Raw genomic sequence first — 16,614 nt, 5'->3', positions numbered from 1 at the left:
ATAGTTTCCAACAACTATATTGGAATGTACATGTCTTGAATTGTTTTTTTTTTTTTGAAAGAATTCTATTTAATCCTATCTTGCATTCTAATTCACAGTGTGCTTCCTAAACATTAAACAACCAAATCCACTTCAATGTTAAAAACTGATTTACCTTGTGATCACTATTTAGAAAAAAATGTGCACATGTAACCAGGCCCCAACTTGCTGATCCTAAAACCTCTTAGTCCTTACCATCATCTTCACATTCTTCCAGAGGCTTCTGCTGTTTGTTCAGGCACCGAGGGTCTAACCATGATGTTGTCTTTGTGTTATGGCTGAAATCCAGAGATGAAAACAAGAAATTTGTTAAAAAAAAAATAAAAGAATAACAACAAAGTATAAAGACAGGAAAATCACAAACTTTCATATCTGCTCAGGAACCAACAAAAAGATGCATCCTAACAGTACACCCAAATCTCTAGAAGGCTTGTGGTTGGAATGATAATGGCCTTGGGCAAGTCTTAGAAGGACATTTCCCTTTCTAAGATATATTCAATGAATTACTGAATGCTAAAAATACAGTATCAGCTTTCTTTTTGAAAAAGATACAAATGACATGCTTTACTTATGCAGTCTAATGCTGTCTACACTTATCTTCTTGTCTTCACATTTGCCAAAGAATAAATTTTAATTTACTTTATGTTTGTCTATGACTTCAACTTAGAATACTGAAACTCACTAACAAGGCTGCCGTGTCACTATTCTTTCATATGAGTCCTTCCACGTGGAACCCCTCAATTACACAGCACCTCAAATCTACTCATACACACTGCTTTCTACAACATCCTAACTTAGGCATTTACTGAACTAGTTAATTTACTTATGTATCAGTGTGTGGGCATATTCGTGCCATAGAAAATGTGGAGGTCTGAGGACACCTTGCAGGAGTAATTTCTCTGCTTTTATTATCAGGGTCCCAAGTACCTAACTCAGGTGTCAGGTTTGGGGGGAAGCACTTTGATTGGCAAGTCACTTTGCTGGTCCCTAACTTAGGCTTTACAGAGGTCAAAGGCAACCCAAATTACCTACTACAAATAGAATCAGGCTATTAAGATGAAAGAAAAAGAGTAATAGAGATGCTGTCCAAATGCCTTCTGGAAGGTACAGGCCAGCCCTAGAGAAAATGTCTCAATAGACTGTGACTGGGGCCTTTTGAGCTCTTAAATACCCCAAGGGTATTGTCCTTTAGTTACACTAGAAATGCCATAGGCAAAGCAGGAAGAAGACACCTTTGTGCTTCCCCAAGTTGATCAAGACACTAGAGGTCAAAGTTCTGCCTTGGGTCTGATTCACTGAGCAACTAAGTGGGTGAGATGGGAACTTCCAGTTCAATTTGAAGTTTTGACATGAATCCTCTTTGATCCCAAGTTTAAAGTCAAGCTATCAGTATAAGAGGAGGCATAGATCTGTACCAGGATTTTAGACTCAAATCTTACTATCGTTAAAGAGAAAATTATGCCTTTTCACCCATGTTAAACAACAACAACAAATTCAAAATGATACAGTAATTCCCACCATCACTCTGCTCTGTAGGGCCACTTGCAACCCATTTAGTAGGTTAGTTAGTTTGCTTGTTTATTTGTTCATTTATTTATTTATTTCTCATAATAACCCTATGGGGAAAGTAATGAGCAGTAATGTTACTACTCCCATTTTACAGAAGAGAAAAATGGGAATACAAAGATGAGGTCTGACCAAGGACACTGCTGACACACAGCAGAAATGGAAAGGAAACCCAGGAGTTGCACAGCTGAATCTGTGGTCTGCACTAGTCTACACAACGATGCAGCAACACTAGACTGGTCACTGCTGGGAAGTAAGAGTATATACCATTAAAGAAACAAATCCTTGTCTCAGTATGTTTCTGCTGTTATGATAAAACATCACTACTAAAGACAATATGAGGAGGAAAGGGTTTATTTCATCATCCAGGGAAGTCACATCAGGGACTTGATGCAGAGGCCATGGAGGAGTGCTGCTTACTGCCTTGCTCAGCTTGCTGTCTGAAATAACCCAGGACAAGCTGCCCAAAGGTGCCAGTACCTCCGAGGATTGAACCTACCCACAGGAATCATTAATCAAGAAAATGCTTCATTGGCTTGCCTACAGGCAATTTTGTGGAGACATTTTCTCTGTTGAGTCTAGGTTTATGTCAAGGTGACAGAAACCAACAGGACAAGTAACCCCTTGTTGACACACAGAAACATAATTTAAATATTTATCTATAGTCTTCCCTTTCTTATTCATTCCCAAGACCTCATATTAATATCAATATTACAATATAAAATAATCCAACTTTCAAAAATTCCAGTCTTTAAAAAGTCAAACACTTAAAAAAGTTCAGTCATTTTAAAATATCCAAAGTCATTTTCAAAGTTCAAGTGCTCTCCAAAATATCCCAACGCTCTCAGCTGTGAACACCTATAAAAAGTAAGTTACACACTTATTTCAAAAAGGAAAAGCCAGAGCCCAGTTACCATTAGACCAACGCAAAACCAAACTCTAACACTATAAATAACTCAGTGTCCAATGTTTGGGACTCACAGTCTTCTGGGCCTCAAAGGGCTTAAGGAGTGTCACCTCTCTGGCTCTGGCATGCTGAACCCACACAATACATCTCACAGGCTCAGGACAGTGCCACACCACAGCTGCTGCTGTCCTTGGTACTTCCATAGTATTGGGAGACAACTAAGGAGGCACCCTTACCAATGACTTCTCCTGTCCTCTCTTCAGGGACCCTGATTCTGCCACATGATGCCAAGTCTCAATTTCTCTCCCTGACGCCTTAAATCCTGAGCCTTCTATTACAACTGTTGCTGCACCATGACCTGTGACCGCTCAGCTGCTATCATGACGTATAATCTTGGCTCTCTTTGGACAAGGGCTTCTATGTTTGATCCTAAAGAAATACTTTCAGACTTCTGATCCTCAATGATGCTGGTTTCTTCCTAAATACCACTAATTACTAATTTCTCAGCTCCAGCATCAAATGTCCCAGTAAAGCAAAGGTTTCACTTTTGGGGTGCTGGTCTCCTGTTAATCACAGACATTCTTCAGCCCTAGCTGACTAGGATCACAGATTTTTTTTTAATTGAAATTATCAAAGGCCACAACAGAGTTCATAAGGGACTTTCAAAACGACCCTCTAAAATCTCACAACTTAGGCCTCCATTATCACAACATATCTCACCACTCACATATTCCAAGCTCCCACAAAACAGCCCACTGAGCTCTGAGCACTCAATAGCTTTTCTAGTCCAAAGTTCTGAAGTCCTTTCATAATCCTGTCAAGAACAACATAGTTTGGTCTGTCACAATACCCGACTCCTGGTTCCAATTTATGTCTCAGTTACCTTTCTGTTGGTGTGATAAAACATGAGGATCAAAAGTGATTTGGGGGAAGACAGGATTTATTTCACCTTACAGCTTGTAGTCAATCATGGAAGTCAGGGTAGGAACTCAAGGCAGGAACTGATATAAGGGCTATGGAGGAATGCTGCTTCCTTCCAAATATGTCTAGGTTCGTGTCACATTGACAAAAACTAATAGGCACAAGCTTTCAGTTTGAAATAACTACAGATACTCATGTCACAATAAAGAAGAATATAGTTAGATTCAATATACCTTAACCTATATACCATCAGTGGCAACATCCTTATAAAGCTGTTCACTGAGACAGCTACGACATGTGTTTATTATGAGTGTAGAAATTTGAAAATTCCTTTTTATGTTATTAAGATTATGTGGTGTGTGTGTGTGTGTGTGTGTGTGTGTGTGTGTGTGTGTGTGTGTGTGTGTGGTGTTTGTCTCCCTCCCTGTATTATTTTTTTTTTAAGACAGGATCTCACAATGCAGGTTAGCCGCAAACTCAATAGTCTCCCAAGAGCTGGGGTTTCCAAGCTATAGCATGTTAGTTATGAATTTGTTCTTTAGACTATTAATATGGTATACTACAGCAACTAAATTTTCTTTCTCATTCTTTTTATTTGTAATGTCCTTGCATTTTTTGTTCTTTAGTTTTGGCTTTTCAGTAGTAGGGTTTGAACTTGTGCTGTAGGCATGGCATACATGGCAAGCCTTCATTTGTATCGTTATCAGGGTAACATCGCCATAAAAACATCATACAATATTCCTTGCCTTCTAGTATCTAAAATATTGTGTAGATATGGTGCTCATTCTTCTATGACAGAGTTCTCCAGTAGGAAATCATGTGGACCTAAGATTTCTTTTTCACGAGTTTAAAATTATAAGCTCATTTTCCTAATTGCTAAAGGCTCCTTATAAGGTCTCATGTCATACTAGTGATCCAATTTATGTGATTTGTTAAATGTTTATATATGAATCTGTGGCCACATTCCCTTAGTGTCTTGTAGAAATCTTCAAGATTGGTGATGATTACCAGCTTGATTAATAATGGCAAATTTCTGCCTTTCATTCTTTGCCTTATAGATACTCATCTTCAGTTATACTAGATACTTGTGCCCCCATTTGGGGATGTTCATTACTACTATTTAGGAAGCCTTGCCTGATATCAGCACATTTGGAAGGGATAGAAGAATCTCACTACTGCTCCGAACTAGGAGCTTCACCTGTGGGCTCTACCACAGGACCATGATGTAAATCCTGGACAACATCCTAGGAGGGAAACGGTACCTTGCTCCTGCCAGGTAGGGAGGAGGACCACACTCTCTGATCACAGTCCCACAGTATTTAGGTTGAGAAGGGGCAGGCAGCGTTGATTCTGCCTTGCTACAATCAATATTCCATCTCTGTGACAAGTCTATCTGAGAATACCCTGGCAGGCAGGTTTAGGCTCCCATCAGACTATTCAGGGGTGATATCTAGGTTCCCCCTTTGACTGGCTGTTGGGGGCAAGAGTAGGACCCTGGCATGTTCTGTGTTGCTGTGTGGAGTACAGGAAGTATTCACCAAAAGCTGTCTGAATTGTAGGATTCCCACTCCTTTACCAATTATTCCCAGGCTTTCATTAGGACCATCTGTTTCTTTATCTGTTGTTGTTTCTGAGTTGCCAGTTTCTTTTGTTCAAAGCCTAAGATAAATGAATTAAATGGAAAGCTCCAGAAATGACCTACCCTTGGCTCCTCTGAAGACATGTTTGAGACAGCCTGCTGCATTGGTTCCTTTCAAAGCCCTCTTAATTCAGTTTTCTACACAATGTACAAGGTTCCTAAGTAGACGTTTTATCTTGAATGTTCTTGTTAGCTTATAATACTTTAGATTTTCCTAAAACTGTAAAACCAATCTAGTATTTTAGATTTTTCCAAATCTGTAAAACACACATGCACTCTATTTAATTCTAATTTAACTTGCTAGTCAATGCGAGATACTCTAAGTTCTTTTCAGAATGAATATACCATTGAAAGTTTAGATCTGTATGTGGATGTGTATAAAATTTAGGCTAACAAAACCGTGTGTGTGTGTGTGTGTGTGTGTATATATATATATATATATATATATATATATATATATATATATATGAGCTTTTTGTTTTTTTCAATTGCTGGCAATCAAATCTAGTCTTCACATACAGAAGGCAGGAGCTCTACCATCAAAGAACACCTCCAGCCTCAAATGGAGTATACAGTTAATACCACTGAACTAATATCTGGAAAGCTGGCATCTTGTTTGTCAGAACCACATGTTTTGACAAAGGACAATGAAACTGTCCTCCTAAAAGCTATGTTAACTTACACAAAGGGGACAGAGTATATACTTAAGTTAGCCATAGTTTGTGGGTTAGCATTTCATTTACTGTTAGCATACTGACATTTCTTTTCCTACAATGTATCAATTCAGTCCTTGGCAACATTATAGGTTGATTCTTTTCCAAGAATGTGCATCTCATATATTATTTGATATTGGGAACACCTCTATTATACTTTCCTTTGCTAGGCACACTTCTTGCTAATGGACATAATTTTGAAGGCAGTGTGCTATAAAGTCTAACTAGGAAAGTCTGAACTTAAAGGTGATATCCAACTTTCTTTTCTCAATGTTGAAAAACATCTGCAATAGCTGTGAATGATGAATGTGGCAATAAGAGAAGCAGTGATGGCTAAATACTATCTACCCAAGCACTTTACACACTGCTCTTCCCAACCCTCAAGACTGGGTAGGTTCCTTTTACAGATATGGAAGAGGTTCAAATAGGATGCAAGGTTCCCAGACACACAGGTGGGGAAGTGGAGTAAACAAAGCACACCACTGTGCTGCTCCCATTACTGTGCTTGATATAAGCATCCACTATTAACAAGAAATAGACAAAAGCCATGGGTGTCTCCACCCTCTTGTTGGACAATATCCTCATGCCTCACAAACTTCTTTCCAGGTGGAGTTTCAAAGTGACTGTTCTGAGTCTCTAGCTTTGGTCTTCCTGCCCATGTGCTTAGGAGAATTGTACTTTTAATTTTTATTTTCCCTTTCTAGTAATAAAATATATGATATATATGAAATTTAAAAGCCCACAAAAATGTGTACTATGGTTAGAAAACAAACCCCTCACTTAGATGCATGGGTGTATTTTAAAAAGTTGAGGTGCTTCATACATTCTTCTGCAATGCTTTCCTTTGTTGGTTCACTTAAAGGTAGGCCATTTACATGAAAATAATACATTTATCTACATTTTTTTATATATTGGGATACAATTAGAACAATGTAATGCTGCTTGAACAGAATAATTGCCCCCTCCCCCCAGTCATCTATGATCCATAAAATATGGTGTACATCACCAACAGCAGGTTCTAAACACTGTGTTTAAACATGTGCTACTGTTAGGAGAGACAGAAGATTATTTGATTTTCAGTTATAGGAATATGTTAGTTTTCTTCTCTATTTCTGCTAATATTATTTGTTTAAAACTTTAATTACATACATTTTTAAGCCTTTCATGTCTACATTTTCTCAAATCCCTATTCACCTATCTTGTACCCATTCAATAAAATTAGCCTGTGTTGTTCCATGCACCTAAACATTAGGTGTAAAACTATGAAATTTCTTCAAGAACTATAACAGAAAATCTTTAACTTTGAGTTAGGCAATGATTTCTTGCTACCACAGTAAAGACAGATTCCACAAAGGAAAACAACAAAAACAAAAACCCAAACAAGAGCAGTTGAATTAAAAGCCCCTTGACTTTGAAAAGCAATGAAGGGTCACACTTAAGAAAAATCACAATTACACTTGAGAAACATCAATAAATTACATCCAGAATATATAAAGAAGTCTGAAAATCCAGTAGTAAGAAAACTGAAATCAGCTAAGAAAATATCGCAAGTATTTACCAATTTAATGGGAAAACATAATGGTTATTTATTATACTTATATAACAAGATTCAGTTTTCTAACCTCTTCAAGAAATTACAGACCTTATGCTTCCTAAACCCTTTCACACTGATTAATTAAGAATGATAGGATGAAAACTGTTTTATGTGAGGCATGTATAATGAGAATAACATTGCTATGTGATCAGTTCTCTAGACTTAGCTGATATCTAGAGCAAGGGGAGGGGAGGAAGAGAGTGAGAAGAGTATTTTCAAGTAGAGAAAATGGTATACTTTACTCTATAAAATAGACTTCTCCATTTTCGGTATAGGCCATCTCCCAGTTTTCAGGTAGAGGACCTAAATTATCCTCTGAAGAAAGAGGTAGGTACTGAGGGAACTTCTGAGAAGGGTCCGTGATGGGAGCGGCGAGGATGCTACTATTCACAGGCGGGAGGGTTGCTTCTTGGAGAGTGTGCTCGTCCTGGTCTCCAGAATCGGCTGCTCCATCAGGCACAAGGGAGAGAGAAAAAACAAGCACAAAGCTGTTAAATAACACACTGCAAGCCTGGGAAATACATGACATGACGATGCATCTACATTCTTTCTCCACATTCATTTGTGCTCCTAGATTTTATAAACAAATATTAATTATGCATAATAATGGCTTTCATCATGTCATTTCCATACATGTATATAATGTGTTTGGATCATATTAACCCAATATCCTCTCCTATTCCCCTCTCTCATTAATTCCATTCTCTTCACACCTAGCCCTCCTATTACTTTACTTTAGCGACTCATGTGTTTTTCATCAGTGTGTTTACAAAAACCTGTATGTCTTCCAGTGGTGACACTACTGAAGAAAATGCCTCTACATCCTCTAATCAACCCTGACAATGTGTCAAGCATCATGGAGTGTGTGGCCTCATGAGCTGCTTCCTCTTCAATCTTACACAAACCTTGAGCAGGCCATCACAGCTGCTGTGAGTGCAACAGTGATGTCATGCCCAGAAATTAGGGTCCTACACCACTCCTCACCATTTTTCAGCTCTTAAAAATTCAGCTATTCCTTCATCTGGAAGGTTCCCTAAGCCTTGGTGAGTGTGCTATAGATGTCTCATTTATAACTAGACATTTAACAATTATTTAACTTCTATATTGTGTATCCTTGATGAACACAGTTGCAAAAATTCTCAATAAAATACTTGCAAATCAAATTCATGAGCCCATCAAAAAGACCTTCAGAAATGATCAAGTTGGTTTCTTTCCAGAGATGGTTCAATCAGTAACTGTAATATGTCACATAAACAAACTCAAAGACAAAAATCACTTGATCATGTCAAGAGAAGCAAACAATGCCCATCGCAGCATCTACATTCTTAGGAGAACTTATCTTTTCCTAATTGCTGGTTATCAACTATGGCTTCTGTTTCACTTGGGTAAACAGAAAGAATCAACATGACTAGCACAGCCTGGGGTATAACTGAATAGCAGAGCATATGCATGGCACATGCAGAGCCTTGGGTTCAATCTCTAGTCCAAAAGGAACCACACAAACAACAAAACACAGCAAGAGTTATCTTGACAAGAAACAAGAACAATTATCTTGAAGATGTCAAAGAAGAAACCAATTTTTCAACTCAAACCCTAGGGATTCTATACCAAAATCTCCTCAAACTGATGTGAACTCTCATTCCACTGAATTGCTTGGTTTTATGATTCAGGAGGGGGGAAAAGATCAACTGAACACAAGACTCAGTGGCATTTTTTGTCGATTTTTTTTATAAGTTATTAGAAGACATTTGATAGATACTGGCAAAGATAAAAACACTGACAAATTAAGCTGGAAAGAATATAAAAGTTTAGAATATAGAGACAGCTATGGCAGTGAGTCAGAACTGAGACTCCTTTGGGAAGCTAAAGCGACTGTTCCTGTGAAAACCAAGACAGTTACCCCAGAACAGTATCATGTGGGTGGACTGATTTGACTTGGATCTTAAAAGAAGGCTCTAAGTGAATGTGGCTCCTTGCCTCCATATTAACCAGAAACATCAAGGGTGATGTCATCAAAACACCCATAAACAGCACTGTTGACATCCCTGCTGACTTTTTATAGAGGAGGATGATATTAAATGTCAATCTCCATGGGGCTTCAAAACATAATAATCAAGATATAGTCATTTTATGTCTCTCACAGTCACTCCCCTGTAGACATTTCTGAGTGAAAGCAGGATAAGGGATAAAAAAAACACTGGTTCCCAAGCTGTCTGATGAACAGCTAGCAAGCTCAACACATGAGAAGGCTCTCCAAAAGGTGGATGGCAGAATGCCAAACCTACAAGATGAGCAGTTCTACCACAACCTAGCACCACTGAATAGGCCATCTGTAGGGCTTCCCTGGCCAACATCTCTCTCCTCTTATTTTGGTGCCATCATTAAGGCTACTGTTTGGAGGCCATTCTGTGTCTGGGTGGTCCAAATAGAAACAGACACAAATCCATTTGTGATTCCAAGTCACAGTCTTGGATTTAGGGTTAGTCTATCATTTTTGCCTTTTCCATTGGTTCAGAAACAGGTGTATGTAGCAAGGCTAAGCAATGAAGGTCACATGTCCTAGTCACATTTCTAGTGCTGTGATAAAACACCAAGACCAAAAGCAGCTTGGGGAGGAAATGGTTTATTTCAGCTTACAGCTATGGTCTACTACCATGGAGAGAAGTTCAGGCCAGGAACTCAAGGCTGGAACCTAGAGACAGGAACTGAAACAGAGGCCACAAAGGAAAGCTGCTTAACTGGCTTAGTCCTCAAGGCTTATCAAGCCTGCTTTCTTATAATCACTTGCCCATGGGTGGCCCTGCCCCCAGAGAGCTGGGCCCTCCCACATCAATCATTGACCAAGAAAATGCACTACAGACTTGCATACAAGCAAACCTAATGGAAAGTCCCTCTTTTTAAACGACCCTAGCTTGTGTCAAGTTGAAATAAAACTAAACAGCACATCAAGTATAGAAATTTTGTTGGAGTAACCGGCAGCCTGTGGATGCTGGAATAATCAAGCAGAGGTTTTTAACACTTGATGTGGTCCTTTTAACATGGCTGGCTTAGCAAGATGTATATAGAGGAAAGCAGAGACAAAACAGGGTGAACATTGCCTAAAATTCCCAGTAGAGCCTTTAAGGTCATGTCTGAAACCAAAGCTGTCCTTAGGCTATGCAACTGCTTAATGCCTCAAAATCACTTTCTTTCCCAAGGCAATATAAGCTAAGTTTTACAACTTGCTTCTTTTTCTTTTGGAAAACACAAAATGACAGATGACATGGGTGCCTTGGGAGGGCCTGGAGGCCCGGAGGACCCAGAGACCCAGGATTAGGAGGCCGTGGCAGCTTTTGCAGAGGATTCGGCAGTGGTCTTAGGAGCCATGGTCCTGGTCAAGACTGTGGCTTTGGTCAAGGTCATGGCTAAGGTCGAGGCCATGGAGCTCATGGAGGTAAAGCTGAGGGCAAGGCACAAAGCTGGGCTGCCAGGTCAAGGACATGAAGATCAAGTCCTCAGAGGAGATCAACCTCTTCTCTCTGCCCATTAAGAAATCTGAGAACCAGAATACCTGCCTCAAATGATGTGACAGACTTTGATGATTCCCCCAAGGAAGGCCTCACTCTCCCTAGGGTGGGATGGGGGGGGGGTCAGTGAGTGGCATGGGAGGATGAGAGGGAGAGGGAACTGGGATTGATATGTAAAATAAGATTGTCTCTAATTTAAATTTTTAAAAAAGGAAAATAAGAAATCTGAGATTATTGATGTTTCCCTGGGTTCATCCCTAAAGGATGATGTTCTAAAGATCATGCCAGTGCAGACGCAGATTCAGGTTGGCCACCAAACTAGGTGCAAGGCTTTTTATCACTTTTGGGACCCACAATGATCATGTTGGTCTTGGTATTAAGTGCTCCAAGGAGGTAGCTACTGCCATCTGAGGGGCCATTATCTTGGCCAACCTTTCCATTGTCCCTGTGTGGAGAGGCTATGGGGGAGGAGGGAACAAGACTGGCAAGCCCCACACTGTTGCATGCAAGGTGATAGGCCATAGTGTTGGTGTGACTTATCCCTGCCCCCAGAGGCACTGGCATCGTCTCTGCTCCTGTGCCCAAGAAACTGCTGCCGATGGCTGGTATTGATGACTGCTACACATCACCAGGGGCTGTACTGCCACCCTGGGCAGCTTTGCCAAGGCCACCTTTCATGCTATATTCAAGACCTCCAGATACCTGACCCATGACCTCTGGAAAGAGACTGTGTTCACCAAGTTTCCTTATCAGGAATTCACTGGCCATCTTGTGAAAACCCACACCAGAGTCTCTGTTCAAAGGACCTAGGATGCAGTTGTAGCCATCACAGAGGTATTTTATATCAGAAAAATAGAATGAGTTAAGTCTGTTAAAAAAAAGTTTACTGTAGTTAAAGATGTGTTACATTTGTTTATGTTGTGGAACATTTGTTTAATGATACAAAGATGTGTTGCATTCTTTTATGTTGCAGTGGTTTAACTCTGTTAAACAAAGCCATGTTACTTTGCCTGTCTAAAACACCTGATTGGTCTAATAAAGAGTTGAATGGCTAATATCTAGGCAGGAGAAAGGCTAGGCAGGGCTGGCATGCAGAGAGAATAAATAGGAGGAGAAATCAGGGAAGAGGAGAACTAGGAGTAAGAGAAGAAGGAGGACTCCAGGGGCCAGCCACCCAGTTACATAGCAAGCCATGGAGTAAGATGCAAAGAAAGTTATATAGGATAAAGATAAAAACCCAGAGACAAAAGATAAACAGAATAATTTAAGTTAAGAAAATCTGGCTAGAAACAAGCTAAGGCCGGACATTCATAAGTAAAAATAAACCTCATGTGATTTATTTGGGAGCTGGGTGGCAGCCCCCCTCCAGGAGCCAGAAAGCAAAGAGTAAGGAAAAAACCCAACAGTTTATAGCTTATATCTAAGAGTACAGATAAACATAAATCTAGAAAAACAGAAAAGGAAATCAAACAAAAACAGAAGGATCATCTTAAAATTATTAACAGATATCAATATGAACTGAATAATTAGCAAGAATGTAGAAGGACGCCACAGTAGTCAGCACACTCATTTCTGACATTCCTCTGGAAGTTTCACTTCTCATGTGCCCAAGAAACCCCCAGCCTACCACCAACTACCACTAACTACTTGCCTGGTTACTTGCTGCAAAAAAAACAGGACTGAGGTAATTTCTTAAAGGGACTTTTTGTTTTGTTTTGAGCGAGGGTTTCCCTCTGTGTATCCCTGGCTGTCATAGATTTGTAAACTAGGCTGGCCTCACACTCAGAGAGATCCACCTGCCTCTGCCTCCCGAGTTCTAGGATGGATTGGGTGAGAGCTACCATTGCCTGCCTAAAGGGACTTCTTAAAAGCACCACATTGAGGAAGACTCAGCTCATACAAAAATCATGTTTTCAGACAGTCCTCTAAATAATTGACAGACATAAGCTAAGGCAACATCTGAGCTGTTTAAAGTCTTAATTTTATGTGGGTGTTTATTCCCAACTAGGATTGAACTCAGCTCCTCCATCTTGAGCAGCAAACACTCTTAGTTACTGATCCATCTCTCCATTTAACATTTAGGGTTGTCTAAATAGCTGTGAACTTTGGACAACAGTACATTTTACCATCATTAAGTACACACAACAAAATTTGCCTTCATTGACTCCTCTTAGTGCTGTAATTCAAGGACCATTTGTAGAAGACTGTCCACTACCTAGTGTTTAACCAACAGTCCTCTGGATAGTACCTGTTCATTGTGAGCATCTGCTACATCACAGAAAGAAAGCACGGGCTATCTATACCCTCAGGATGCATGTGGCCATTATTCCCCTGTTGTCCTGCTATGGACACCAAATGTTACACAGCATGATTATGGGGTACAACTTCTTCAAACGATCCAAGCAAGGGACTGCAGCAATATAATATTTTTAAATGTCCTGGTGAGTACCATTTTTAATGGGCACATAGTACTTGTACATTTGGATATGAATGACATAACTCCAGCAAAGCCAGTCTAACACAGAGCTAAGACCTCATCACGCCATTGTTATTCAAGAAGCCATTAACTCAGAGCAGCTGGTGGACTGCAACTTAAAGAGGTATACAGTGCAAAATGCTTTGAAGCAACTCCTTCTATACACATGTCACAGTAGTGTTAATTATTTGAAAGCAAGAGTTTGAGTTTGTGCATGACAGAGCATCAGTGTTCATTCAACATATTCCTTACATACTGAGGTTACTCTATCACACAGACACATCAAGCTACCTCTCCCTTCTTTCCCCTCTCCTTTTCCTTTCTAATTGCTTTCTCCACTATACCTCACCTCCATCTCCAGAAGCAATGCCTGGAATCGTGCCCAAACTTGCACACTGGGCATGTGCTGTATCACTAAGCTATTCTCCCAGAATAGGTCATCCTCCTGTAGTACATGCTATTTGCCTTTTTGATATTAAGTGTGGGAACTTAAAGTGCACATCTGGCTTCCTGTTTTGCGTATAAACTAATGATGAGACTGACTGTACCAGAGATGATCTGGGAACACATGCTGAACTTAGATGCTAGAATTTCAACTGAGGGTGATAAAGAAATCAGATTTTTTTGAGACCCAGCTTCTACCAATAGAAACATAGTAATTAAAAACAGGAAACCCACCAATAACTTGTTTTCTACCAAGAAATCTTCTTAACATGTATGTAAAAGACAGGTAAAGAAACATGAACCCTCAGGTGACTACTCCTGGGAACAAATCCTGGAGACCACATCTGGGGCCCACTCCAGGGATACTCTTGGAGTCTACTCTTAGAGCATAGTATATGGTCTACTGAAGACTACTCATGGGGCCAACTCATGAGGTTTATTTTTGAGAACTTATGCTGGGAAACACTACTGGGGTCTAGCCTGGAGACCACTCCTGGGACCTAACTCTGGGGCCCACTCCAGAGGCCATCTCCAGGGGTCTAGTCTTGGGGAATACCCCTGTAGTCTACGGGAGACCACTTCTGGAATTTACCTGGTGGTGACATTGTGTTTATGAGTTAAAAAACAAAGCTTGCCTGAACTTCAGAGTGCAAAGCTAGCCACACTAGTCAGCCATACAGGCCACACACTGCAGTCACACTGAGGATAGGATCACCCCAGCCTTGCTATAGGTAAGAAGTGCTTAGTGGTTGGCTGTTTTGCTTTTCTTATCTTCAGCTTGAACCCCAATATCTGTCTCTGGGTTTTTATTATTTGTGCTACATACTTGAGGAGACTACTCCTTGGGTTAAATCCTAGGGATTATTCCTGGAGACTATTCCTGAGGTCTACTCCCTGTGTCTACTCCTGGCCTCCACTCCTCAGGACTACTCCTGGGGCCCACTCACTGTGCTGGCAAAGCTGCTTCACTGAGTCTGGCCTGCTAAATCTTCTTTGGGGACCTCATCTTCACTGTGAGTTAGATCATGATTTGCTATTTTTAATCTCCTGAACTACCAAGATATTAAAGTATTAGATATTTTTAAAAGAAATGGTAACACTCTGTTTTCATCTTGGAGAAGACCATGATCAACACATGAAATACCCCCAAGGAATGAAACCAGTGGAATTTAATAAAAGTATGCATATGAATGGCAAATATATCTTCTAGATATTGTGAATAAAGGTCAGCCACTGTCTATTCCACTCTAAATGAAAAAAATGGAAATTTTCATAGAATCAAATTCTTGGAGAAGATTAGAAGTGGTCTAATACAGCCATTTTACATACAAATGAGGCTATGCACATTGTATGTAAAAGGAAAACCACTACAAGCCAAGCCACAACACCTAAGCACTCTTCTTTTCTCAGTATTTCTTGCAAAAAGGTTGAGCTTCACTACTGTTGATAATAAAATTATCAAAACATTTTATTGCCACCTCTTAGGATTCTGAATTGAATGTCTGGCATGGCAAAACCTCTGAGAAGAAAAAGAGGCTATATATGGTGTTCAATTCTAACAACTTTTCCCTGAATATCATATTAGGTTTTGGTGACTGCAGTAGGACATAGGCATATAGGCAACCTTTTCACTCACCGTGGCTAGGTATAACTAGATAATGACAAAAGTCTGGTGATACAGAAAGAAAATAATCTAATATGCTGAAAATGGATAAGCCATCCATAGCTATAATTCTGAGACAGTAAAGAAAAATATAAATATAGGCAAAATGGAGGAAACAAGATGGACTTGTAAGTCACATAACAATTAGCAAATCTATATATGCTGTGTGTCTGTGTCCTGTGTATGTATGTAAATATGAACTGTATAGCCATTTATATAGTTATTACATTTTGAACTATATCATGCAGATTAAACCCACATACTGTGAAAAATATGCTCACTAACCAAGAATATGAACCCCAGCCTCTGGGTCTTATATAGCCCAGAGGCCTTGTCCTTAAGCATCCCTTCATAATATGGACCAAATATCAGTAACCCATGCTATGTAATGCAGCAGGCACATGAATTATAGAACCTTATAATACTTATTTTCCACCATTCCCCGTAGAGGATATACAGTGAAATTTGTACAAGTTAACTGAATCCTGATATGGTTTCATTATGTCTTTACTTAGGTGAGAAGAGGATGCTGGTAGCTCATCAGTATAACCTCAAATGACATGTTTCAATTCATACTAAGCAACCACGATCATGACTCATGATCTGCCCCCCCCAATAATAAATGAAAATAACCAAGCAACAAAGTAAGGAATTTTTAAAAACATGCTGTAGTATTTAAGAGAAAGAAAGCAGGTTTTCATTTATGCAGATATTTATTCCCAGTGCATTAAAAACAGTTTGGGTGAAGTTCAAAGACACGTAGGAACAAGCATGGTGGGTAGATCAAGGAAAGGACCCCCTCTTCCCCCAGCACACTGTGGTCAGAGTCTGAATCGTGACAACCCAAACACTTGTTGGAACCTTTTTGTAAAGACTCCAGTCACCACTTTGGCACAACCATTCAGAGGGGACACAATCTCTTCTTACCTGTAAAGCTACTGTTCATTTCAGGTACATCATCTTCCTCCTCATTCTCTGTGTGGACTATGCCAGCATTTTGCATATCATTGTAGGACTTTGTTCGCTTAGGGGTCGACTGCTTGGAGCCAGACTGAAGGCTGTGCAAGGCATCCGTCGTGATCACTTTCCCACTGACTGGCTGGCTGGGAGGTTTGGGTGTCCCATAATAGTTTCCTAGGTGATGGA

The 16,614-nt window shown here is 39.9% G+C and overlaps 1 protein-coding gene across 18 annotated transcripts in view; it reads right to left on the bottom strand.

The window, feature by feature from the left end:
* The window catches only part of Magi1 (membrane associated guanylate kinase, WW and PDZ domain containing 1), a 604,931-nt gene that overhangs the window by 96,153 nt on the left and 492,164 nt on the right, over positions 1-16,614 (bottom strand). For all 18 annotated transcript variants that reach the window (XM_027428904.2, XM_027428907.2, XM_027428917.2 and 15 more), the window contains exons 4-6: positions 16,396-16,602; positions 7,622-7,823; positions 235-317 (exon numbers count right to left, since the gene is read on the bottom strand). In XM_027428904.2, the coding sequence (XP_027284705.1) occupies positions 235-317; positions 7,622-7,823; positions 16,396-16,602 (492 nt within the window). The remainder of the gene's footprint in view (positions 1-234; positions 318-7,621; positions 7,824-16,395; positions 16,603-16,614) is intronic.

Source organism: Cricetulus griseus, chromosome 8, assembly GCF_003668045.3.
Source record: "Cricetulus griseus strain 17A/GY chromosome 8, alternate assembly CriGri-PICRH-1.0, whole genome shotgun sequence".
NCBI classification, from domain to species: Eukaryota; Metazoa; Chordata; class Mammalia; order Rodentia; family Cricetidae; genus Cricetulus; species Cricetulus griseus.
Note: the sequence above shows the minus strand (reverse complement) of the source record. Positions and strands in the feature narration are given on the sequence as shown.